The sequence below is a fragment of the Choristoneura fumiferana genome, chromosome 17 (assembly GCF_025370935.1).
Source record: "Choristoneura fumiferana chromosome 17, NRCan_CFum_1, whole genome shotgun sequence".
NCBI classification, from domain to species: domain Eukaryota; kingdom Metazoa; phylum Arthropoda; class Insecta; order Lepidoptera; family Tortricidae; genus Choristoneura; species Choristoneura fumiferana.
This window is the reverse complement of record NC_133488.1, coordinates 3,849,179-3,876,877: the sequence shown is the minus strand read 5'-3', so window position 1 is coordinate 3,876,877 and position 27,699 is coordinate 3,849,179. Positions and strand designations below refer to the sequence as shown.

General features: G+C 37.8%; 1 protein-coding gene across 1 annotated transcript in view; it reads right to left on the bottom strand.

Annotated features, from left to right (window-relative positions):
- Positions 1-916: 916 nt before the first annotated feature.
- LOC141437090 (5-hydroxytryptamine receptor-like) overlaps positions 917-27,699 on the bottom strand; it is a 138,870-nt gene continuing 112,087 nt past the window's right edge. Inside the window, exons 2-4 of the mRNA XM_074100315.1 lie at positions 26,681-26,747; positions 2,692-2,874; positions 917-930 (exon numbers count right to left, since the gene is read on the bottom strand). Coding sequence (XP_073956416.1) covers positions 917-930; positions 2,692-2,874; positions 26,681-26,723 — 240 coding nt within the window. The 5' untranslated portion in view covers positions 26,724-26,747. The remainder of the gene's footprint in view (positions 931-2,691; positions 2,875-26,680; positions 26,748-27,699) is intronic.

Sequence of the window (27,699 nt, the reverse complement as noted above, 5' to 3'; positions counted from 1 at the left end):
TAAACCGAAAATTGTGTAATTATAATTTTAACGAAAAATCCGGAACTCACATTAACCAGAATACGGATACGAACAGAATAAGGCCGTCAACGGGCTGCGTGACAGACGCGCGAGGCGTTGCGCTGGACGCCCCGCATTCGCCTCCACCGCGTCGTCTGCTTCACCCCCCCAAATACCGAAAATTCTTCTATAAGCGCGCCTTAAGAATGCCGCGTTGTCGAAGCACTTCAAATACTCAGCTTCGGAGTCGACGTATGACTTCGTGCCTTTTGCAGTCGAAACGGCTGGTCCTTGGGGCGCTGAGGCCAAATCTTTGGTGCGGGAGCTGGGCCGCAGGCTGCGAGACAGGGGTTGCGACCCCTGCTCCTGGTCATACCTGGTTCAGCAGGTAGCGCTGGTCATTTAGCCGGTACGACGTGGAACGGTGGTTTTTAGTTTGTAGCTTAGGTGCTTAGGTTTTAGTGTAGGTTATTATAGATAGGTTTAAGTTGTTTTTTAATTTAATTTTATTTTATTGTGTTTTGTTTTATTTTTCTGTAAGCAAGTTTGCAATGAATGATAGTTTTTGTTTTTGCCTTTTATGCTAACATTGTAAAATAGTTTAATAATTATGATTTATTAATGTATCAGTAATAATATGACAGTGGCTTCTTGGCATTCTATCCGTACATCAGTATCGATTCTATATTTTTATCGATAGTGTGCCGTGTTGTATCTAAATGAAAACTATCGATCTATCCATAGTGTCGTAACACTAGTGTTGAGCATCATCCAACCGACCAAACTATCTGTGTAAGTGGGCGCAAATAGAGAAGTCACTATTACGGCGTATCGATCTTGTTCAAGTTGGGCGAGGTAACTAGTTGCGAACTCCCTGCTAAAGTCCGCTCGCTCAGGAACAAACTCAGTGACTTAATTAGATCTCGAGAGCTGAATGGGGGTTTAATTGTATTTAAAATGGAAGGAGCCATCTTGATGACAGTTTTAATCGTATCAAAATGACTGCTTCGTGTATACAGGGTTAATACGATAATTTGTGATGAACAAGAGGGATACGGTTTCCTGATATTGCTGAAATCAGCGCTGCGGCTTGCCGTGGCATGCTGAGTATGTTTGAGTAAAGCAAAAAGTTGCTTTCAGCACTACAATGTTCCGTTCTTGTTTTTCTTTTTACTCAAACTTATTATGTAAAGTTGTTCTATTATTTTTGTTAGTATTTTTCTTGCTGTACCAAATTTTTGCGAAATAAATTCCGTTCGTCTAATAAGTATATAAAATTCTCGTGTCACAGTGTTTGTGACCAAAATCTTCCGAAACTGCTCGACCGATTTTTATGTTTTTTTTGTTTATATTAGGAAGGTCTGAGAATAGGACGCGGAGTCGCGGGAAACAGCTAGTTATTCTTATATTTACAAGATACCTATATATTTTCTAACATTCCCTGCCATGGGGTCCGACGGTGGCCCAGAATTTCTGTTAGAATCAGCCACAAATATTGTCAAATTGTATAACTCCGCGACCGCTGGGATTGCCGGCAGCCCCTATTTTTATTTATTTTTGTGTTCACGACACCATGCACGAAAAAATTTGGGTAACAATAGGGACCATGAAGAAGCCATGATTCTGAAACATATGTTTAGTGTTGGCCAGGAGAATGTTGAGCTCGTTTTGGTAAGTAAGTAAAAACAAATGTGGATCTTTTAAAAGAGTTCAATGGACAAAAAAAATAGAGTTCATTTTACTATCATACACGTACATACCATTCTTTTTCTTCTAATAAATAAAAATAGCTTATAGCTTTCCATTTGCACAATCCAGCTAGATTTGTACACGTGTACCGTAGTTGTAGTAGTTAGTTGATGGAGTGCAGAGAAAGAACGATGTTTTAATGTTGCTTTATTCACGTTTAAGATATACAGTAAGTAAGTTAGTTCTCCTTTCGATGTTTATCGTATGACTATGTTAAGCACTCTCATTATTATAATAAAAACAAGTATTTATAAAAGGTTATTGCTCGGCCGTATGTAGGTCGCAGCGTCAACAGAAAAATGTACAGTGGTGAGACTGTACACCATTACTAGAGGTCTGCCGTACCATACACCATATGCTATTCCAAAGATGAAGCAAAACTGCATGCCATTAAACCTTTAATACTTTCCTATCTGCAAGAAACCGCGAGCCCATCGTTCTTGACATTTACTACAGACCGGCACCGTAGCGGACCAAACCAAAAGCCCACATGTTACGTACCTTTTTTGGCCTCAAGCCAAACATGGTCCGCGAGTGCCAACATACATAACAATTTGATTAGAAATAAAATCAGTGGACTGCAAAATGATGTTTAGTTGGCTGACTGTGCAATGTGAATAGACAAGATTTTATGTTGTTTGTTTCATTTAGTCAATGTAACCTAGATGCTTTTTTGTTGATAAGGTCAGACACGGAAAAAATACATTGTTAGTTTGCGACTGAAAGTTTGTGTTTGCGTTTTGAGAGAGAGGAGAGAGAGGATCACAAAACAACACGACATGACGGGATGACCGTATAAGTAACAAATTTGGAGATGAAATAAAAAAATAAAAAAAAGGCTCCAATTAACGAATCATGACGGACTCGTTAAAAAAAATAGAATGTCTAGTGGTGTGTGAGTGCGATTAACGATTACTCGTAACAATAATGTGGATGACTCACCGACAATAGTAGCTAGGATGATGATAGCCAGCACCACCGAGGTGACAGCCATGAGGACGAGCGACGTGACGTCACTGCTGGTGCTGTTGGTGCCGTTGACGGTGCCGTTGCAGCCCCACGCCACCGTGTCCGCCCACGAACAGTTGCCGTCGAACCATTCCGTGGTTGGGTACGTGGCGTCATCTGTAAAAAGCCTTATTTTTAATCCCTGATGCAAACACAGGGGTGTTATAAGTTTGACCACTATGTGTGTCTGTGTGTCTATCTGTGGCACCGTAGCTCTTAAAGAGGTGAACCGATTTGAATGCGGTTTTTTCATTTGAAAGCAGGTTTTCTAGCGATGGTTCTTAGATATGTTTTTTCAAAATCGGTTTAGACGTTTTTGAGATATTGAACTTTGAAGTGGCGATGTTGAGGGTTTTCCAACTTTTTGTTAGTTAGGTCATAACACTCACACTCACACTAATAAGGGATTTTTTGGGATCATTGTGTTGGGGTTTTTCAGTCACACCGTCAAGTTTTTTTTCTTGAGTTTGTATCATCAATACAAACGCACGCGAGTTGTATGGCTGTTCTATGGAAAGATAACCTAACCAACATAAAGTTGGAAAACTCCCGACTTTATCATTTCAAAGTTCAATATCTCAAAAACGGCTGAACCGATTTTGATGAAACATGTCTAAGAACCATCGCTAGAAAACCTGATGTCAAATAAAAAATCGCAAAAAATCGGTCCACCCGTTTAAGAGCTACGGTGCTACAGACAGAGAAACAGATACACATAGCGGTTAAACTTATAACACCCCTCTTTTAGCATCGGGGGTTAAGAAACGCGCTGCCGACTTGCATTACTAAAACGGAGGTGTGTAAAGGCTCTTAGCTTCCTATGTATGTATGTCTATGTTACAGTCTGAACCTAATTTATACCTTCGAAACTTGGCACATCTATCAAGGACCGATGACAATGCTACGCGATGATTTGATGATGGAGCCGCAAGCAAGCATTGCAACTCCAAGTCAGAACAATGTTACCTAGTCGTGTTTGGGCTTGTTAGAATCGTCTTACGGTGTATTTTGACCAATAATAGTATTCAGGGCCTGATGACTCCATCCCAAAGCACGCATACTGCAAAGGATTTTGTAATACTTATTGCAATTTTATAAAATCCAAAAAAAACGACCACCAAAATAAGACCCCGAATTTAATGCGAAATAAGATAAATATGATAAAAGTCCGCGTAAAAGATGAAGCGAAGTGTTTTGCTGTAATGACCGTAACATTAATAACATAATCTCTCCTCACGCCTAGTTACCTTGGTTGTATAAAATAATTTCATGTTATCCTTGTTATTCGTGTACTTCGATTAATCGAAGCACTAATATGACCTATTACAGCTTTAAGTACGAACAGCTATTAAAACGAAGCAATATTAGCTCTCTTTAAAATTCCTCCACCTCTAACATTTAATTTCCCGACGGAGTCTACTGTACTTAATGGAAATAAAGTGCAAACCCCTCAGCAAACCACTGTAAAGTATTATCCAATAAATAATGTTACGGACGAAGGTTTCCGTAACAATTTCTATTAGGTTCACTGACAGGCAGTAAGAGCAAAAGCGAAGAGTTTAATACAAAGTACACAGGAATTCTATCTTCGTTTTTAGGGTTCCGTTGTGATATCCTCCACGACGTGTCCGTCGACGGTGAACCCTTCCACTAACTTGATAACTTTGCGCTAAGTGTGCGGTCACAAGGAGCACAGAACAGCTTTCCCGAAGAGTTCTGAGTATCTATACGTGTATACAGGTTTTGACTTAGCTTTTTGTAACACCCGCTTAGCAAGAGCTCGATTGTGATCTATAGTAGGCTAATGTGAATTTAAGATGACGGCGTTCATTGGCCGAAGTAGGATTTCTTAACTTCCACACACAATGGTGTAAATATTTAGCACAGATGATTTTTCTTTGAGATGCCGTCCTTTGCCTCAAGAGGGCAGAATTGCCGTATATGTTGCCAATTAATTTCAAACTATCATAATCATCTACCTCTTCCAAGACCTACTCTAAATCTTTTACAGTGCAATCTACAAGGTTGTGGAATCGGTTACCGGCCTCCATCAGGCAATCTCGCACCGTAGGAACGTATAGGCAGGGTTTGAAGAAAATGTGGCCCACACCTTCTCCATGTGTTAAAACATTCATTATTATTATTTTTTGCTTATTGTATTGTTATGTATTATTCATATTTTGTTTGCATATGCATAATATTTGTATACATATAGTAGTGTATTTTTATGTTAGGATTATTTATAGATACAAATCTATAAAATAATCCTAACATATAATATTATATTATTATTAGTATTATATTATTTAAAGCATTTATTGTAGCTTCCACTATCTATTTTAATTTTTAAACTCACTTTTTGTCTGTCCCTGATGGAATGCTCCTCTCATCCACTCAAAGGTTGACTGGTATAGATCCCTTAAAGGGATAAGTTCACCTTGTACATATATATCTCATAGTTTGTCAATTGTGTTTGTTTACTTATTTTGTACAATAAAGATTTTACATACATACCTACATACATCATTGTCATCAGTGACGTTTATGTTGGGAGTCAGAGGCTGTATTGTCTAAGGCGCGGGCATCCGTAATCGCATTCTCCGTCTCTTTCTACTTTCGTCCTATACCGTTGTTTAGAAAGAACTGATTAAAACGATTGTGATTCCTGGTACGATAGACTATAAGGCTTCAGATTATACTACTGAGGTAAAAGGTGAAGCCAAGGATCATAAAGTATTCCGCAATTTCTTGTTACTGACTTGTGATCTCAGAGATTCCTAAGGGAATCTAGTTTGTCTCATCTCGCGAATAAACCTTAATCCGAGACTCTGTAACTAGAACTGGGTGTTAATTTAAGTTATGTCCACTGCGCGAAGTTGGGTCTACTGGGAGTAACTTAGGACGATTTGTATGAATTTGCAAGTAATAGTTCCTACTACAGGTAAATCCTACTAATCTTACCCTTGAAATGTCGACATACTTTTAGGGAATATCATTTAAAAGTTAACGTTTTTATTTTTTCATTTCGTCGAATATTGATTACCTGAAATGATTAGAATGAGTATTTTTAAATCACCGATTTTTAATTTCTGGAAATATTATTTAAGACATTGTTTATTTGCCAGATATTCATTTCATATTTTATTATTTCATACTTTTTTTAATGTTGTAAATGTTATATCTTAGAATATTATTTTAATATTTTTCATTTCACAACTTCAATGATTTTTATGAAGTCACAGTTGTAATGTACCTGCTTTTCTTTATTTTTGTTGGGGTTGCAGTTCTAACCTAACCTAATCTACTTTCCTGGTAGCGATTTATTTTTGTTGGGGTCACAGTTCTAACCTAACCTAATCTACTTTCCTGAAAGCGATATATTTTTGTTGAGGTCGCAGTTCTAACCTACCCTAACGTACTTGCCTGGTAGCGATGTATTTTTGTTGGGGTCGCAGTTCAACCTAACCTGCGTTTCTGGCAGTGGTTTTTTTGTTGGGGTCGCAGTTCTACCTAACCTAACCTACTTTCCTGGAAGCGATGTATTTTTGTTGGGGTCGCAGTTCTAACCTAACCTAACTTCTGTCCTGGTAGCGATTTATTTTTGTTGGGGTCGCAGTTTAAACTAACCAAAACTATTTTTATAGTAATAGTAACTATATTCATTTAATTTTTCAGAAGAATAGAAGCCTCCAAATTTGCTAAAAATTATGCAAAAGATGCAGAATTCAATCTTGAATCACAAAAACTAGTAGAATGTAATTTTTATAATTATGTAATCAATTATGAAATAAATTGTTTTATAATAATACGTCGTTAAACAGCGATATTTAGTTGTTCTGTCTCATGAATAGTTGATAAAATGTATTTTAAACAAAAATAATAATCCTTGAACTGTTGTTCTAATAATTGTTTTAATATGTAATGACTATTCGATGAAGTGAAGTGAATTACTCCAAGAGAAAATATTAGTATTGAATATTCGATATATCGTTTTCGATGATATGAAATTCGATAATTAGTTTGTCGAAGTTTGAAAGGGCATTAGGATTTAACGAAATTGTAACAATCAATAAAATATATATGAACCCGAAATAACGCGAAAATATAGAGACCAGAGACCTTATCGTCTAACGCACTTAGCGTCATAATGGTTCAGGTTCATGAGATACAGCCTGGTGACAGAGTACGGACGGACGGACAGGGAAGTCTTAGTAATAGGGTTTCCGTTTTTTTCCGGAACCCTAATTAGGCGAGAGAGAAAGAAATGGTGAATGCAATTGCGACCGTCAGCGCGTTAGACAATACGGCCTCTGGACGCGTTCTCCAGCGACTGGCCAGGCATACAGACAGACGAGTTAGAAGTACAGGGGACCCATTGCCCAGCAGTGGGACACTTACACAAAAAAAAACAATTTAACCAATCTAATTTGGACAATTTGTGATGGAAAAAATAACGAATGAACTTTTTGTGTTAAGCCTCTTAGACTCGTTGAATTTGGCTGGCTATTAACGATAATCGGCTTTGCGTTATTCGTTAAACTGCCATCCTATGGGATAAAAATAAAAACGTTGGTCCACTGCTAACAAACACAAATTAAATTGATCTCAATTCACGTTTTAATAAATTTGGCTAATTAATAAAAAAGTAGTTTGCATCAACACTGGTAATAAATCTACATCTTTATTTAATTAGGTGCAAATACGTATATCATAATTTAACAATAAGCATTAAATTTAATAAAACTAACCTAAACTTAAAATACATAAAAAAATACTTAAAGTAATTAATTATGGTACTTTTTAGCCGACTACACCCTATATAAATCAATAATGTTTGTATTATTTTTTCATTGAATCCATTAATTGTTCAGAATTGTTATGTATAAAACAAACCTACATACATAGTTCTACAGGTGACCATTTAAAATTTCTGAAAAATTTACGGCTACGGCGGCATAAAAATTATGACAAACGTTACATTATGACCTTTAAAAATTATACGACTAGATACGCACCCTTTTGCATTTTTTTTATGGATCGCAATTAATCAGGAAACCGTGCGCGTTCATAATCAGAGAGGATTCCCCCTTCTCTTCAATTAGCCAGATCAATTTACTTTGGTTGGAACGAGCAAACGGAAAAATGGAATCGAAGTTAAAAGTGAAACAGATATATATTTACATAATGATACATTTAAATAAGCTTTTTTAGGGTTCCGTTGCCAAGGCAACAAGGAATTCTTATAGTTTGGCCTCGTTTGTCAGATTTACAGTTGACGCTTGAAAGTTTAGAGAGTTAGTGCTAGAGAACTGTCACTTAGGGGCTGTTTCACCATCCATTGATTAGTGTTAACTGACGGTTATATATGATGCCGTCTCCGTCTATTCGAACAAAACAAATAGAGACGGCATCACATTTAACCGTCAGTTAACACTAATCAATGGATGGTGAAACAGATATTAGTGTATGCCAGATTTAAAATATAAAGTAGAGAACAAATTTTTGGGGTACCTCCCAACAGATGTAAAGTGGGGGTTTTTTTTTTAACCATCTAAGCTTATAGTCTGAGGTACTGTTGGATAGGATCTTTAAAATCATTCCGGGTTTATAAAAACAATTTTTCGATATAGTGATTGCTTGCGAAATATTCAAATTAAAAGTGCGACTCCCTTCTAAAAGCCACACTAAACGTTTAAAAATGAGCTACGTATCACAAACCTAAAATAAAGTACAGCGCGTCTTGTCAGCCATCTACAAAATATAAACAAAATAAAATACAGCAACATATCTCAACGTATGAATCAAACTCATCTTTCTCCCATCAGGGGAGGCAAAAAGTGTGTAGCTAAAGTCATAAATCGCTGTGGGGTCAGCAGGTCACAGAGAGGCTGAGATAGTCAAGTGTAATACATATAACATGACATAATACAATGCAACAATAGTATTTTATGCAACTGTATCGTAATAGGGGTCCTTAAAATACGAGTGTGGGTTTATGAAACGAGGCGTAGCCGAGTTTCATAATAGGGTCACATGAGTGCTTTAAGGCCTAATTACAGTTGCATACAATATTTTATCTATATCCATATATTAAATCCTAATCCTAATGTTGTAATGCTGGTCATTACCTATGGTTTTTGAACGCATAATTGAGGATTTACTATATGGATTCCTATACTCAGCGGTACAAAATTTGGCTACATACAAAATTACCTGGTACTGCATACATTTGAGGGTCACATGTTTTGCCGCTCAGTATATGTATTGTCCCGGCTCGCACCTCTGAGTTTTTTCGAAATTCATGTGCGGAATTACATTTGAAATTTACCACGAGCTTTGCGGTGAAGGAAAACATCGTGAGGAAACCTACACAAATCTGCGAAGCAATCCAATGGTGTGTGTGAAGTTCCCAATCCGCACTGGGCCCGCGTGGGAACTATGGCCCAAGCCCTCTTGTTCTGAGAGGAGGCCTGTGCCCAGCAGTGGGACGTATATAGGCTGGGATGATGATGATGATATGTATTGTATTCGATGTAGTGAATGTTTCACTTAAATTAAAACAATCTTTCTTTTTATTTACAACAAATAACTAAAACAGGCATTATAACTAATAAATTACATTATAACAAACGTGAAAGGAACAACAGAGAAAAAAATTTAGTAACTAAATTAAAACTTAAAAAAAACGGCCAAGAGCGTGTCGGACACGCCCGAAATAGGGTTCCGTAGCCATAACGAAAAAGTTAAGAAATATTTTTCTAAGGATTTCGTATTTTGTACGGAATATTTCAAGTTTAGGTGTATTTTATACCTTAGGCTGCTATTTACTCTTAAACTACTAATAATTCTCAAGAAAACTTAACCGTTATAGTTTACATTGTAAGTTTCATATAATTCGGCCGGTTTATGTAAAGTATTTCATGCATTGACGACCGGATGGCTAAGTGGTTAGAGAACCTGACTATGAAGCTTGAGGTCCTGGGTTCGAATCCCGGCCGGGCAGATATTTGTGTGAATAACACGAATGTTTGTTCTCGGGTCTTGGATGTTTAATATGTATTTAAGTATGTATTTATCTATATAAGTATGTTTATCCGTTGCCTAGTATCCATAGTACAAGCTTTGCTTAGTTTGGGACTAGGTCCATTGGTGTCAAGTGTCCCATGATATTTATTATTTATTTTATTTATTGATCTACATTACAGTTGTATTATATTGCTTAATTATATTGGGTATATTTGACTATCATTTACTTTGATTATGTCAGTTTAGTTAGTATAGTAGGTACGAGGGCTGCCTTTTAAGTTGTGTCGATTGGAAAAACTTAAGACAATTTAAGAGTTTAAATAGTATTTGCTGTTTTTCAAAGTAATCACCGTGATATGTAATACACTTTTTCATACGATCGAACTAGTTATCGAAACATTTATTCCAGTCTGAAGTCGGGGTCTCCAAAATGGCCGTTCTGCTCAACCGCTTCTTCAGGCGTCCGATACCGTTGACCACGAAGTCGTTGCTTGATTTTTAGAAAAGTGAAGAAATCATTAGGGCTTAAGTCTGGGCTGTCCGGCGGGTGTTCCAGATTTTCGACGTTTTGCTCTTTTAAAAACGCAATTATCTGCCTGGCGGTGTGTGAGCTCGCATTATCGTGGTGCAGTACTATACTACGACGTCTTGGGTTATTTTCTCGGAACTCGCCGATAACTTCAGGTATATACCAGTCAGCATTAATTGTTTTACTCATACCTGACTTATCTATCAACTTAAACCGACGCTGTACTAAAACGGTTCGGCCGATCTCGACTCATTCTTTTGTTCTCGAATTCTAAATTCAAATATTTTAAGATCTAATCTTGTTATTTAATAATCACTGGAGGTTTGCAAACGACGGAACTTAAAAGGCAGCCCTTCCTCTGAAAAGTTGTACTTCTAGTATTTGCATAGATAAAATAATCGATATATTGTATTAATAATTCATTCCCTGAATTTAATGCTTTTGTTATCTTAACATCTTCGTGTATACATTTGCGTAGAATTCGCTGTAGTTTAATTTGCTTGATTTGTAGCGAATAATAAACAATTCGGGCTACCTATTAATATTCCAACATAAACTATATCTAACAACTATATAATCCAATGAACTAGTTTGTTAGTTATGTTTGATATTTAGATTTAATTTACAATACATAAATAATTATTTAAATTGGGCATTAGTCTACGAAGTATTTTGTCCATAAACAAAGCTAGTTGGTGCCTCAGCAGTGCAATAAACTCAAACTCAAAATCAATTACTTGCCTTGAAAACAATACAAAATATTGAATCAAACCCCGTAAGGGCACTGCAATAATGTAATTATTAAATTAATCTTAATCTTAGCTAACACTTCCTCCTCTTCCATCCTTGTGTGTCGTAATTCTCATTGCTTAGGGTCGTGACTTCCACGAATCATTTTCCGGACAATAGCTCTTCAGTACACGCATAGTCAACACAATAATTATAGCAAAACATAAGATAGTATTACATATTTTCCTATCTACTGCTGGTTAATGCTTATCCTCTAAAAATCCTCTAAATTGTAGTCGGATTTTTCTAGAAGGTATTAGTAAGTAATAAGTGCAGTTTCAAATGTTTAGCATTTTAAGCTTTTAATTAAATCTGGAATTTTATTATATATTTTGATGCACATCGCATAAGGCCCAGAATTAAATATTTTCAAGGTAAAGGTTGGCAAAGCTAATCTGTTTTCACATCGTAAATTATGAGGCCGGGTGAAATGATCTTTAGCTAAGAGAAAAGAAAGTTAAGTTAGGGTTAACAAACGTACATATTTCTAAAATATATAATTCGGGTAAGGTATATTCTTAAATTAAAAAAAAATGGTCGACAGCTGACTCGTGCTTTTATATTTGCGAGGATTCTTATACACCTTTTCTGTAAAATATAATAATTATACAACGACCTCTACTCTCTGGACAATCACCGAAATCCCGGTCCCCAATCACGGTGTATAGTCATAATGGACGAGCTGGAGGAGCTCATACCATGCTCAGTGAGTGGTATTAAATCTGTAATTTCTCCGTTAATACTGTGGTGTTTAGTACGAGGCTTGTATATAAGAAGTAGGTTAGAAATAACTCTAATCTAGTAGAGACATTACACAATCAGCTTTAAAAAATATACACATCGATGGTGGAAGTCTCAATTGGCGTAAGGGACAAAATACCGAAAATCACTTTTAAACATAGAAAATTAGAGTTTTTTTTTCTCTGTCGATTGGTAGTATTCAAGTTACGATACGCCCCTTACTTTTGCTGTTATCAGCATTTATTATCTATATAAATAAAAATGAATCGTAAAATGTGTTGCTAAGCGCAAAACTCGAGAACGGCTGGACCAATTCAGCTATTTTTTTTTTTCATATCATCGTTAAAGTCTAGGGAAGGTTTTTATGAAGAGAAAAACTGGAAAAATTGCTGGGAAAAAGAAAATGCGAGTATGGAAGTGCTGTAATTAATGCATCACCTGTGGGTTTTAGTAAAATGCGGAGTGATGCGAATGTTTGCTACTCAATTTTATTTAGGCGTTTTGTTTTATTAATCCCCCTTATTTTGCATTTGCATGCTTGCTTGCTTGGCTGGAAGATGTTTGGACCTATAGTGTCTGAAATAGGGACGTTTTCTTCCATTTTTTTTCGTACACTACTTTTTTCGTTTAAAGTGGAACGAAGATTGCCGAGTAAATGAGTTTTATGACATGAGTACCTTAATACTACCTACTAAATAATAACAAAAACAAATTTAAATGAACTAAAATAATTTCCATGCTCACCCGCGACCTTACGAGTGTAGTGTGGTGGTGGTGATGGATGGGTTTGTGTGATTTGTGTGTGTTCTTACAGTGTGGAGGTGGAGGAACTGCATGAACACGCATATTTTGCATAAGCTTAGCTATCGTAAGGTCGCGGGTGAGCAAGGAAATTATTTTAGTTCATTGATATGGACCTCCGCAAAGTAACGCCTGATTCAATAAATTATTTAAAAACAAATTTGTTTACGTTCCTCAATTTACATTGACTGGTTGATTTATTTTGTGTTTTGATTTAATCTATTTATACTCATGCCACCTATAAGACGAGGGCGAAGCAATTTGGGTCGAAGAACTCGAAATGCTACAAACCAAGCTAATTATCAGAGTAATCGAACAGCCCAGCATTGTCAAGAGCGAAATGAAATTGAAAGGATTCGGATAGCACAAACCCGTGCAGAGCGTAATGAGCTGAATGCAGCTAATAATGTTGTAAGTTTCAATCGAGCTGCTTTCAATTACAATGTTACAATTGACTACAGTGCCTACCAATGCGTTGCTATTGGATCTATGAACTCAGTTTGCCCATATTGTAAGGCATTGAAGTACAAAAATGAAGCCGCTGGATTGTGTTGCGCAAATGGCAAAGTGAAATTAATACCATTGGTGAAATTAATATATATATTATATATATTTAAAGTACCCAAAAAAATCTGTTCTGATATATTAGGTAGTGAAAATTAATAATTTCATCATATGCGGCATCATCACCAGAATTTAATTATAACAGATAAGTTTTCTACATCATTATATTTAGTGTAGATAGCCTAGATTTCTGTAGACTTGCTTGCTTCCATGCTCGCTTGCATGCCAGCTTGCATGCTTGCTTGCTTGCTTGCATACTCGCTTGCTTGCTTTCTTGCATGCTGGCTTGCATGCTTGCTAGCATGCAAGCTTGGTTACACGCTTCCATGTTCGCTAGCGTGCATGCTTGCTTGCATGCTTGGTTACATGCTTCCATGTTCGCTAGCGTGCATGCTTTCTTGCATGCTTTCTTGCATGCTTGCTTGCATGCATGCTTGGTAACATGCCTCCATGTTCGCTAGCGTGCATGCTTGCTTGCATTCTTGCATGCCTGCTTGCATGATTGGTTACATGCTTCCATGTTCGCTAGCGTGCATGCTTGCTTGCATGCATGCTTGGTTACATGCTTCCATGTTCGCTAGCGTGCATGCTTGCTTGCATGCATGCTTGGTTACATTCTTCCATGTTCGCTAGCGTGCATGCTATCTTGCATGCTTGCTTGCATGCTTGCATGCTTTCTTGCATGCTTGCTTGCATGCTTGCATGCCTGCTTCCAAGCTTGGTTGCTTGCATGCTTGGTAACATGCCTCCATGTTCGCTAGCGTGCATGCTTGCTTGCATGCTTGCTTGCATTCTTGCATGCCTGCTTGCATGATTGGTTACATGCTTCCATGTTCGCTAGCGTGCATGCTTGCTTGCATGCATGCTTGGTTACATGCTTCCATATTCGCTAGCGTGCATGCTTTCTTGCATGCTTGCTTGCATGCTTGCATGCCTGCTTCCAAGCTTGCATGCCTGCTTCCAAGCTTGCTTGCATGCTTGCTTGCATTCTTGCATGCCTGCTTGCATGCTTGGTTACATGCTTCCAGTTCCAAGCTTGCTTGCATGCCTGCTTGCATGCTTGGTTACATGCTTCCATGTTTGCTAGCGTGCATGCTTTCTTGCATGCTTGCTTGCATGCATGCTTGGTAACATGCCTCCATGTTTGCTAGCGTGCATGATTGGTTACATGCTTCCATGTTCGCTAGCGTGCATGCTTGCTTGCATGCTTGCTTGCATGCATGCTTGGTTACATGCTTCCATGTTCGCTAGCGTGCATACTTGCTTGCATGCATGCTTGGTAACATGCTTCCATGTTCGCTAGCGTGCATGCTTTCTTGCATGCTTGCTTGCATGCTTGCATGCCTGCTTCCAATCTTGCATGCCTGCTTCCAAGCTTGCTTGCATGCATGCTTGGTAACATGCCTCCATTACATGCTTCCATGTTCGCTAGCGTGCATGCTTTCTTGCATGCTTGCTTGCATGCCTGCTTCCAAGCTTGCTTGCATGCATGCTTGGTAACATGCCTCCATGTTCGCTAGCGTGCATGCTTGCTTGCATGCTTGCTTGCATGCTTGCTTGCATGCTTGCTTGCATGCTTGCTTGCATGCTTGCTTGCATGCTTGCTTGCATGCTTGCTTGAATACATGCTTCCTTGCGTGCTCGCTTGCATGCATTGTTACTTGCATACATACTTGCTTGCATACTTGGTTGCATGCTTGCTTGCATGCTCGCTTGCGTGCATGGTTACTTGCATACTGGCTTGCATGCATGCTTGCTCCCTCGCTTGCGTGCTCGCATTGATTCCTCACTATAAAAAAAAGTACATGGCTAATAAGGTAACACAATATAAATTGATTTTAAGGCAGAACGAAGTTTGCGGGGCCAGCTAGTTTTAAAATAAAATAGCTTAAGGGACATGATATAAAATATTTGAGCTGAAAAATGGCGTAAATGTATTATTTTTTTAATATTTGGGTCGTAAGGGGCTGTGGCAGTTTCATATGTCCTTTACGACTCGGCTCATGTCGTTAAAAAAAAACCAACAAATATAATAATAGGGCGTATGGGTCAATTATTGTTTCATTGCCCTTTACACCCCAACATTTTATAACGAATAAGATAAAAAAGCAAGAAGTTGTTGGGCGTAACCTTACCGCCTGTACTTATTTCTTGTACCTAACATCAAAATACTAACGCGTCTACCTACCTTCCACGCGCCGAGCGTTTGCGCATTGCACATTCGGTCAGTCGTGTCAGACACGTCAAACACGGCGGACGTATTTGATTGCCTACGTTTGTTTTTTGTCAACGCGCGTATTTTTTTATAAGATGCCAAAAGCAAAACAAAAAAAAGAAGATTAAGTTGATGGATCCCCTAATGGCTTGACGTCGAGCTAACATTTCCGTAATGGAATTTCAGTCAAGGATGTTGAGGTAAATTTCTCTTAGCTACTTTGTTTATTTTAAGCTGTCCTGACAGATCCTAATAAAGGAAGCCTGTGCCCAGCAGTGGGACGTATATAGGCCGAGATGATGATGCATACATAATAATAATTGGCCTGTATAATTAATTATGTATGGTGAGGGTTAAAAATGGTATAATCGGAACGTCGTAAGGGACATTAAAAAACAGCAATTTATAAAATAATAAATACTTTTATGGGCGTAAGGGGTATAAAAAGCAAGAGCAAGAGTAAATTGTCGGTCGTAAGGGGCAGTAGCAAACAGACATTTTAAAAAAAGGTGTAATTGGTACGTCGTAATGGGCATTAAACAACAGCAACTTATAAAATAAGGAATACTCTTATGGGCGTAAGGGACATCAAAAGCTAAAACTAGAGTAAATTGTTGGTCGTAAGGGACAGTAACAAACAGACTTTTTAAAAAATTGAGGTTACTTTCTGGGTGTAACTTAAATTAAAATACCTAGCTTGCTTCTTTTAGTTCATTAAAATACCTTGTTAATGTTAGGTCGTAGGAGGCATCAAAACAGATGGTTTTTAGAACTTGTAGTGATTGAAACAACAACTCAAGCAAGCATACTCCCAAATGTGCAAGAAATAGTGCAAGCAAGCGTGCAAGAAAGCATGCAAGCAAGCATGCAAGCAAGCAAGCAAGCATGTAAGCAACCACCTAAGCAGGCTTGCAAGTGAGCATGTAATTTTGTCAATCAAATCAACAAACATGCAATTTTATCGGCCTGGGTTAGATGAACATCGCGGGTTACCCCGATCCCGCGATGACAGGTCTATGGTATCACCTCCAGCGCTCATGAAGCGGGCTGGCGTCCCACTCCCTCACAGCTGCAATCAGTGTGTTAGAGGAAGCATAAATAGTGCAAGCATGCATGCAAGCAAACGTGAAGCCAGAAGGCAAGCATGCATGCAAACAACAAATCAAGCAAGAATACTCCCAAATGTGCAAGAAATAGTGCAAGCAAGCATGCAATCAAACATGCAAGCAAGCATGCAAGCAAGCAAGCAAGCATGTAAGCAATAATGCAAGCAAGCAGAGTTAGTACGCCAGTGGTGGTAGTGAAAACCATTTCATCATCATCGTCATCAACAACATCATCAGTTCGTTTATCGCTACCCCCCGGAACTATGCTATTTTCCGGGATAAAAACTTATTTACTTGGCGATTTTTAACAGCTGCAATATCTTCCTTGACCCTCTCAGCTATAAACAAACAAGTCAGCCATAGCCGAGCATTCGTTGGAGTCGGGACCAAACCACTGGATTGAGCTTCACAATCCCAAAATTCTGTCCACGGAATGTCATTTCTACTCAAGAATGGTACGTGAAGCAGTTGAAATAAAAAAGCATAATAATGTCAACCGGGACGATGGACATAAGCTTTCATCTTCGTGGAATTCTGTTATTAATAAGTGTCGACGTCGGGATGAGTGTTGTGAGTCGGTGTGATGAGGTGACAAATAAAAATCACCAATTGCGGGTAGTTCGTGATACGAGTGCTGGTACTATTAATGATCAAGTGCGGGTAGTTCGAAGGACTCGCGCTGCTAGGCAGACTTGACACCCCACACTTCAGTCCACTCTTGACCACGGCCACTGCAATGTTGCCGAAACGTCGAGGTAAATATTACTCGTGTGTGTTAGCGTGATAAGTCCCGTTGGTGGTATTTTGATTATGAGTGAGAATCACGAAAGTTTAAAAACGTTATAAAATTTATTTGAGTTTTATTTAACTTTTAACTTATAATGTCCATTTAAAGAAAATGTTACAAATTACATATTTTTTAAGGGGACGTACAAAATTATGGCTTTTGCGCGTTATTTTAAATAATTAAAGTGGTTCTTTGAGTTAATTCACCATTTTTTTTTAAATTTCTACAGGAAGTTACGTCCAAATATGTAGCAAATAAAAATATAAAATGTCCTATAAGACCAAAAATCGGTTACTACATTATTTATTTATTTAAGGTTTATGGGTGTAAGGGGCTATGACACCCGTATGTCACGGGCGTAAGGGACAGCTATTTTTCTTATTAAGCTTTTTACGAAAATATCTATAGTTTCACGTTGAAAAGCAAGAAAATTCAAGATTTTACGTAATTATAACGTCCTGCTAAGTTAAACATTAACAATGCTGTGAGGGTTTGAAAATTACCAAAAACTTCTTTTCGCTCTCCTGAAAAGTAGCATTTTGTCCCTTACGTCAATTGAGACTTCCACCATCGACATTTTTCACACTACATAGAAATCTCTTAGCAGATAAGTGGATCAGTATTAGTGAATGTACACTATGAAAGAGAAAGATTTTTTTCTAAAAACCATGTCATCCATTTCAGCGATTAGGCAAAATTACATTTATTCAAAGAAAAAAAAAGTTTTATTAATGTATTTTTATAATTGAATGTACAGTCACGTCTAAAAGTATGTATACACAAAAAAAATTGAAAAATATGTAGCCACACATTTTCATCATAAATATGTATCTATTACTGACACCAAAAAATTGTATTCATTAAACTGTTTCAGTATTATGTAATCACAAAATGCTTCAGAAAGTTGCATACTTAAATAAATTCCATTAAATGTATCCACCTCGTAGGCAAAAATAAGTATACATGAATGAAGTACGCATGTCAATTTTCAAGTTTACACAACCAATAGAAGCGGGCCTTGGATTATATATGATAAGTCATATAAGAAGCGGGTAAGATTGACATTAGGAATTAAATGTGAGTTTGTTAATTAAAAATGATGGAATGCGATAACTGAATTAAGTTTTTTTTTGTCTATAAATGCAGGATTTACTGTCGTCGAACTCGACGACTAGGTTTCTACAAGCATATCTTTTTCTGCCCTGTAGTTTCAGAGTTACCTAAGCTGACCCATCTGAATGGGCTACCTGTTATATATAGTTCAATAAGGTCTGAAGCCCACCTAAAGGCACAAAGGGTATCCATCACCTCTAGTCTTCGCATTTAGGGTCACTCACCCCAGCGATCCAGCTGTTAATGATTTTATTTTTAAATGTCCTTCGTAATGAAGTCTATAAAGCGCCAATTTTAACTTCTGACCAAATTAAAAAAGTTAAGTTAAAACGAGTTTCGAATAGTTGAGATTTTTCGCAACATGCTATTTAATTTAGCCAAGTTTTAGAATTTTGTCCCTTTCAGTGTTAATCATAAAGTTATATCGAAGTTTCAACGGTTATTTATGTTTATGAGTTATGAGAGTAAATTTAAAAGTTGATGTGAGTTTAAGAACTGGGGGCTACTACGAAATTCGAAAATCGAAGTTCGTATCATGCCGTCCCTCTCAATTTCGTATAAAATAATAGAAGCGTCAGCGGGACGACAAGACAATTGAATTTTGCACGTCGTATTATTGGGCGAGGAGGTTAATACTTGCTGCACTAAAGTTTCTAATATTTAGTCACAATTTTCACGAGGGTCGTGGTTCAAACCCGGCTCGCACCTCTGAGTTTTTCGAATTCATGTGCGGAGTTACATTTTGAAATTTACATGAGCTTTGCGGTGAAGAAACATCGTGAGGAACCTGCACAAACCTGCGAAGCAATTCAATGGTGTGTGTGAAGTTCCCAATCCCACTGGGCCCGCGTGGGAACTATGGCCCAAGCCCTCTCATTCTGAGGAGGCCTGTGCGCTGCAGTGGGACGTATATAGGTAAGTGTTTTTAAAACAATTTTGAAACTATTTCGACGGATCAGAAGCTTCAACCTACCGTTTAAGATTCTTTTGAAGTAACATTTTCGATTATGCTGAAACACTTATACCTATACTTATCGCATTATTTTAATGTACTATTGCTATTAATTGTCTGTATCTGTTTTTTTCCCCAATAAAGAGAAAAAAAAACACCACGATTTCTTATTTTCTCTTATTTTAGGGTTTCGTACCTAAGCCAGTGAAAACGGAACCCTTACACTATGACTCTGTTGACCGGCTGTCCGTCCGTCTGTTAATATGATCATTTGACTGCGTTTACTTAGAAGTTTGATTTTTCACCTGCTTCGAGAGGCAGCAGACCTGATATTTGATATTTATTTTAGCTTGATACAACACGTTCCTAAGAAAAAATGTCTTGACAGACAGACAAGCCGACGTACAACTAAATGACCAGAGTTCAATTTTTTCCCTTTAAGGTATAGAACCCTACTAAAATAAAACTTAACTAAGCTGTAACGACAAATACTCGATTTTTACCATCTCATCAGCATCAGCACCAGCCGGAAGACGTCCACTGCTGAACAAAGTTCTTCCCCCTTAGAACGCCACAATGAACGACAACTCGCCACTTGCATCCACCGGTTGCCCGCAACTCTCACGATGTTGACAGTCACCTTGTGGGAGGCCTACCCACGCTTCCTCTTCCGGTTCGTGGTCGCCACTCGTGAACTTTTCTCCCCCATCGATTACCGTCGTTACGGTTATGGTTTTACCATCTACACACCCCTCAATCAACGGTCATGTCTATTTTTAACCCCCGACGCAAAAAGAGGGTTGTTATAAGTTTAACCGCTATGTGTCTCTGTCTGTTTGTCTGTCTTTGTGTCTATCTGTGGCATCGTAGCTCTTAAACGGGTGAACCGTTTTGAATGCGATTATTTTGGGTAATGTTACTCGAAACGGAACGTAAATATCAAATATTCAACCTTTAACTTTCCAAACATTCTCACAAGCGCTGCTGTCCTATAAATGCGCAACAACGTCCGATACGAATCGCCCCCATTTCGGACAATAGAGAATCTAATAATATCCTTACTATACGTAAGATAAGTATATAGGTAAATATCGGAAAAATGTGTACGATAACTCAATCTGAGACCTTGATGGTATGCGGAGGGTCAGCAACAAAAGAGGTATGAAGAGACGACAGTTTTGGTGGATTAAAAACAGGCACGAGTATAGGCAAATACGCAGGTATAATACCGGTTAATCTGATGACCGATGAGTGGTTAGAGAACCTCACTACAAAGCTTGTAGTTCCAGCTCCGATCTCCGGCCGGGGCCGGGGCGGCCGGAGATTAATTATAAATATGTAAGTATATCTGTCTCTTTGTTATTTCTACATACATGCTTAAAGCGCTGAACCGATTTACTTAAATGAAATTTTGGTACGAAGATACATTGAGACCCTGTAAAGAACATGGGAAGGTTTAATCCTGGAAATTGCATAGTTCCCATGGGATGCGATAAGCAAATTTTTGCAGGCATCGCGGGCAAAAGCTTTGCAGATTATGTATTAAATACAAATGTTTATACTCTCGAGTATTGGATGTGTAACAATATGTACCTATTCCAAAATTTATTTAATTACAGAGACACTTAGATACAAGCGCTGGTAGTTTAAAAAATGACGTGTAAAAGTGCCCATTGCCGTGCCATTGGCGTGCGTGCCGTTCGCAAGACCGGCAGATTGCTGATTTGGGACCATTAATTTCGTGACATACATAAAACTATATTTTATATTTTTTTTTATTCATTGCTCTGAAGCCGTGGTGGCCTAGTGGTTTGACCTATCGCCTCTCAAGGTCGTGGGTTCGAACCCCGGCTCGCACCTCTGAGTTTTTTCGAAATTCATGTGCGGAATTACATTTGAAATTTACCACGAGCTTTGCGGTGAAGGAAAACACCATGAGGAAACCTGCACAAACTTGCGAAGCAATTCAATGGTGCGTGCTAAGTTCCCAATCCGCACTGGGCCCGGGTGGGAACTATGGCCCAAGCCCTCTTGTTCTGAGAGGAGGCCTGTGCCCAGCAGTGGGACGTATATAGGCTGGGATGAATGGAAATGTTTTCTTTCTTTATTTTTGTTTCTTTCATTGCGCCCTATTTACTGAATAAATAATTTGAATTTATGAAGTAAAAAAAAAAATGACAAAATTCATAAAATACAATAAAAGACAACTTAAACCTATGTAAATGTTCTCAATTATATCAAAATTAATGAAATAACAATAAATAACACTAAAAAAACAATCATACAATAAAAATATATATCAAAAAACAAAACAAGAAAAAAAAAAATATGTATTGAATTATATTATATGTTAAGACATCAGCATGGACCATCAGTGGTGTAGAGGTATAGCACTCGGTACGGATTACCGAGGACCTGGGTTCGATTCCCAGTGATGGTCTTATTTTTCTGGTTTTTCTGTGCATCTGTATTTCAGTTTGTATTTTCAATTTATATTATATGTATCTAATATCTCTTGTTACTCAAGAAATTAGCTTTGAGATTTGGTCAATGGGACCTTTCGCGTATGACTTCGCCGCTAGAGGCGCTGGTGTAGCGAGAGGTCTCCGAAATGTCAAAATTTACACTGTTTTTGGGTGAGCTAATTTTGTGAGTATTTTGCAATACCTGAAATTAATTATGGCAAATATGCGTTACGGGACAACCTTTGTCATCTCTTTCCGGACAAAATATGACAACGCAACACTGTGGCATGCTCGATATTTTTATGGTACGGTTTTAAGGTATTAAATGTAATTTAAATGTAAATTTTGTTTTCACGCCCGTAATAACAAACTAACCACTATATTTCAGGCAGAACCTTTCAAAGTCAAATGAAGTCAAAATCTCTATTCAATTATTATTATTATTATTGTATCTTTATTCAATTTAGGCTATAACAAGCACTTATGAATGTCAAAAAAAAACTACCACCGGTTCGAAAAAACCTCTGTTGAGAAGAATCCGGCAAGAAACTCAATGAGGTATATTTTTTTAAACAGATTTACAATAATATTAAATTATATGTATACATCACAAGTATTTAACACAACGCGTCTTTGTCTACAGTGGCGCCAACTGGTGAGCGCAAAAACGATAGCCCTCATTGATGTCAGTAGGGAATATTAGTGCAATTTTCTGCCGTCAGAGCTGCACCACTAGCACAAAACTGTAAACATTTTTTTGAGTATCTTCTTCTTCTTAAAGTTAAGAGCTATGCTCTTGTCGGTGGAGTAATCGCCACTCCGCACGGTCTTTGGCCAGCAGTTTGGCTTCCTGATACGATAAGACAGCCAAGTTAATAAATAAGTTAAGTAGGTTTGATCGAGTATCTTAAATGCCATAATATCATATTATTTCAACGATTTTTATGGAAATATAGCTCTATCGTTACAATCGATGTAAATATCATGTTATTTTGTTACTAGTAAATACCTATATCATGATTTCTATAGGTACTAATACTCATAGGTCATGATCTGTCATGGCGACAAAATATAAAGAGAACTGACGTCGTCATGGAGGTTTGCTCTAGTGCGCTAGTGTCCCATGAGAAACGTATGTACAGTAGAGGAAACTGAACTGACTTTATTATATCTATCTTTTATTTTTACTCAGGAATCCATCCTATTACTTTTACTTTATAACTGCGATTCTCAGTTTGATAGCATAGGTATTCTCGCGCTCTCTCTGGCCAGCTGATCACGTCACACATGCATAGATCCGATTAATTGCCTTTCAATGAGCACGACGACGTGTTTTTCCGCACCCTGCGGGACTGCGGTCGAAACTCATTTCAAACGTGGCTAGCGATTCGATGTTGTTTAAAGAACAACTAGAAAATTAAATGAAATGGAATTGTTAGTGTCTGACCGAAAATAGAAGCCGAAAAACGGAACCGTAAAAACTTCGGCTGTTGTCTATGTTTCGGCGGTAACCGAAACTGAATTGAATAATATTTTCACATTTAAGTTTCCACCCTAATCCCCTGTTTCACCATCCATTGATTTATTTGACGGATAAATGTGATGCCGTCTCTGTTTGTTTTGTTCGAATAGACGGAGACGGCATCCGTCAATTAAAATTAATCAATGGGCGGTGAAACAGCCCCCAAGCCTTGGTGACCTTAGCCTCTCAAGCAGAGGATCGTGGGTCAAATCTTGCTTTGCACCTCTTAGTTTTTCCAAAGAATCCGTAGCAAAATTTCGAAAATCAAAATTTCTAAGTACGATTTTTTTTTATTCGACTGGATGGCAAACGAGCAAGTGGGTCTCCTGATGGTAAGAGATCACCACCGCCCATAAACATCTGCAACACCAGGGGTATTGCAGACGCGTTGCCAACCTAGAGGCCTAAGATGGGATACCTCAAGTGCCAGTAATTCCTATACGATATTCCTTAAGACAAAACTGCGAAGATCAAAACTTATATTACTTATTACAAAATTCCTAAATATACATGTTCGATGTTCAGTTGACCCACGTTTAAAATATCTAATGTACATAACTGCTAGTACATGAAATACCTAACGACATTTTATCCTACGTTTATTTAACCCACGTTTAAAATGTCTAATGTACAAAATTGTCCACAATAATTCTAACGACATTTGTATTTCCTTCAGTTGGCTTTAGCTAAAGCATAGATATAACGTGACAAAGTCGACGGAACTCCGCTGGGCAGAGCTTCTGTATCTGTGTATTTAGTTTGAGCTTTAGGCGCCGATGCAGTACTAACATAACAATCTACGAGTACATTATGTCCAATCAATTTTATCGTGTTAGAGCATTGTGATTGAGATAATTTTCGAAGAATTGTCATAAGATTTGTACGTAGGTATTTTGCGTTTTAGATATGTCTAATTTCGAAATATTGTCATAAGATATTTTGTACAAAGGAATATTGATTTTAGAAAAGAAAGTTATTCGAATTAAAGTGCATTAAGATCAGCATTTTTAGGAGTTTCGTACATAACATTTTGGAGTTTTGTCTTTAGGGATATCATCGTACTTAGGAGTTATTGATGTTCGAATTTGCGCTACCGAGCCTTTCCAAATTCATGTGCAAAATGACGGTGAAGGAAAACATCGTGAACAAACCTACACAAATTTCTGAAGCAAACAACCCAATCCAACGCGCCATCTCTTAACAGGAAAGTAAATTACATTTTAATAGCATAACACTGTTCTGAACCATACGGCAGATTAAATCCAAAAGACGAACGTAGCTGGGTCACCCAAGTACTTAGTGTTATAGAGTCAGACTAGTGTCTGGAAGTGTCGCTAACACGTGATGCAGACAATGGAGCTGGTCGAGGAGAGCCCTCTCCATGCCAGGGCAGAGCTAAATGTACTTTTTAAAAAAAGTACCTAAGCAGTAGGTAGTTTCGATTATAGTCCAATCATTCATTAAATCAGGCGTTACTTCGCGGAAGTCCATATCAATCAACACCACTAAACTATGCTGACCCGTTTCGAACTCAAGCAGAGTTCATCGTCAGAGCAACGGTTGAACGGTTGTGTTGCAGTGTTGCGGAGGCGGAGGAGCTGCAGTTGAGCAAAGTAATTGTTTATATTTCATTGATATGGACCTCCGTAAGGTGTCGCCTGATTTAAGAAATAAAATAAAATAAATAAATTAATGAATATCATGGGACACTTGACACCAATTGACCTAGTCCCAAACTAAGCAAATCTTGTACTATGGATCCTAGCACATAAACATACATATATAGACATATACATACTTAAATACATATTAAACATCTAAGACCCAAAACAAACATTTTTACTATTCGAATACAAATATCTGCCCCGGCCGGGAATCGAACCTGGGACCTCAAGCTTCGCAGTCAGGTTCTCTAACCACTTGGTCATCTGGTCGTCAATAAATTATTAAGAGCCAAACTAATTAGTTAACTTACTGTCGCATTACATAATAATGTTAAAGAAATGATCGTAAGCAAGAAATTTTAATAAATTGCAATTGTATCGCATGCACACCATACTGTTTTATAAAATCCTTCCATCCTACCTGACTCATTTCTTCAGTATAAGCGACAGGAAGCTGATAGCAGTTGAAACGCTCGTAAACTATAGTACATTGTGCATTATGGGGCGTAATCCCCATAGGCGCATGATACACACAATGATTTTCAACACATTGCGAGAAAAAAATGCAAGAAATAAAATTATTTTGTGTCCAAACACTTCACAGGTCGGCAAAAGAAAGGCGCTAAGAAAATAACTAAATAAAATAATAGCTCCGCCAATACATGGGGCTACAACAAAATTCGAAAATCGAAGTTCGCGTATCGTACCTTTCCTCTCACTCTCGTATTAAATAATATTAGCGTCAGGAAAATGATATGAACTTCGATTTTCGAATCTCGTAGTAGCCCCCCTGATTGTCATTTATTCGAGTCGTTTACCATAGATAATGCTAAGAACTGTGTTTATGTTTAGAATTCAAATGGTCTTACGGCCAGATTGTTCCAAAATATGCTAAAAATATTTACTAAATTTATTGCAAAACAATTTGATATAAAAATATCGAAGTTTCATGAAACGTGGCAAATTTTTATGGTGTAAAATTGGGTTATAGCTAAGTTTTAAAGATGTAAATAAATGACGTACCTATTAACTTTTTGAAACGAAAGTCATTACTCCGGGAGAAAAACTATAGTTACGTAAATCCACAGCTCCCGCGGGAACAATTGAGGCCATTAGTCCTTTAGTATACCGGCATGGAATAACATCATTGACGAGCAATTGTGATGAAATAGTTATTTGTGTCACAAGGCAGCAAAATGGTGTATTTACGGCGAGGGCGTACATTGAATCCAGAATGTAGCGAAGGATTCTGCAATAGAATCCTGAGCGTAGCGAGGGATTTTAAAGTAGAATCCTGAGCATAATGAGGGATTCAAGTGTTAACGCCCAAGATGAAAATAATTTTGCTCCCGAGTGGCTCATACAACTTTTCACACCGAGCATTAAGAAACTTGAAAAAAATAATTCTAGATATTACTAAAGAACAACCAGCATAGAAAATGGCATAGCTTTACAATTATCAATTTAAAAAAAATAGCATTTGCAATAAAACACTTAGAAAAGCCTTGAACAGAAAAGTTGCACTTTGCTCCCTCTCGTCAGGGAGAAAAAGTTACTTTTGTGAAGGAGAGGTGTGAAAAATAAGTAGTGCCTCCAGAGTTGAAGTCACGTTCACAAGAAATAACAAGAATTATTACACCCAAACTTACTGTTAGTGTCATTCAGCCGCTGCAGTAGTAGCGATGTGTTCATCGCGGACGCCTGTCGCTCGCCCTCCTGCAACAAAAGACAATATTACTTTAACGAAAATACAAACTGAGACATGGATGCACAGAAAAACTAGAAAAAGAGACCAGCACTGGAAATCGAACCCAGGTCCTCAGCATTCCGTGCTGCGTGCTTTAACCCTTACACCACTGCTGGACTGGTGCTGGTGGTCCAACCAACCAACAAAAAGTTGGAAAACCCCCGACTTTGTCACTGGCTGAACCGATTTTGATGAAACATATTAAAGAACCATTGCTAGAAAACCCTTCAAATAAAATAAAAACATACAAATCGGTCTACCCGTTTAAGAGCTACGGTACCACACACAGACAGACAGACAGACACACATAGCGGTCAAACTTATAACACCCCTCTTTTTACATGCGGGGTTAAAAATACACCACACCGCACCGCGGGCTAGCCAAGTGGTTAGAGAACCTAACTATGTAGCTTAAGGCCTCGGTATGGATTTCTATAATTTTCATTTGTCATAAAATAATATACAGCTGCAATAATACTTTCTTTGGGATTGATATTATAAATCTTATATAACCTAATGCATTCTATAAGATGTAATTTTTTTTAATCCAGAAAACCACACTATTCATCCTACTGCGGCCCAAGTAAAATTTTTGTTTTTAATTTATGAAAAGAGTTCGATGTCGCATTACAATAAGCTCTATACATCATAATAGGACACTGAGCGGCTGGAAGAATATTTTTATGACAAACGTTGGTATGGCAACTGAAAATTATGACAAATTTAATTATGAGAAACGAAGTTTGCTGACAAGCTATTGTATGTTAGCATTGTTAACGCAGTTAACATTACAATCCCAACACTTAACCCCGACTGTTCGAGTTAAGCGCTCCGGAACAGCAGTTATTGTGAAGGGAAATTTCATTTTAAATACAACGGTGACTTAGTAATTTAGTTTCAGCGACTCAAGTGCTGTAGTGA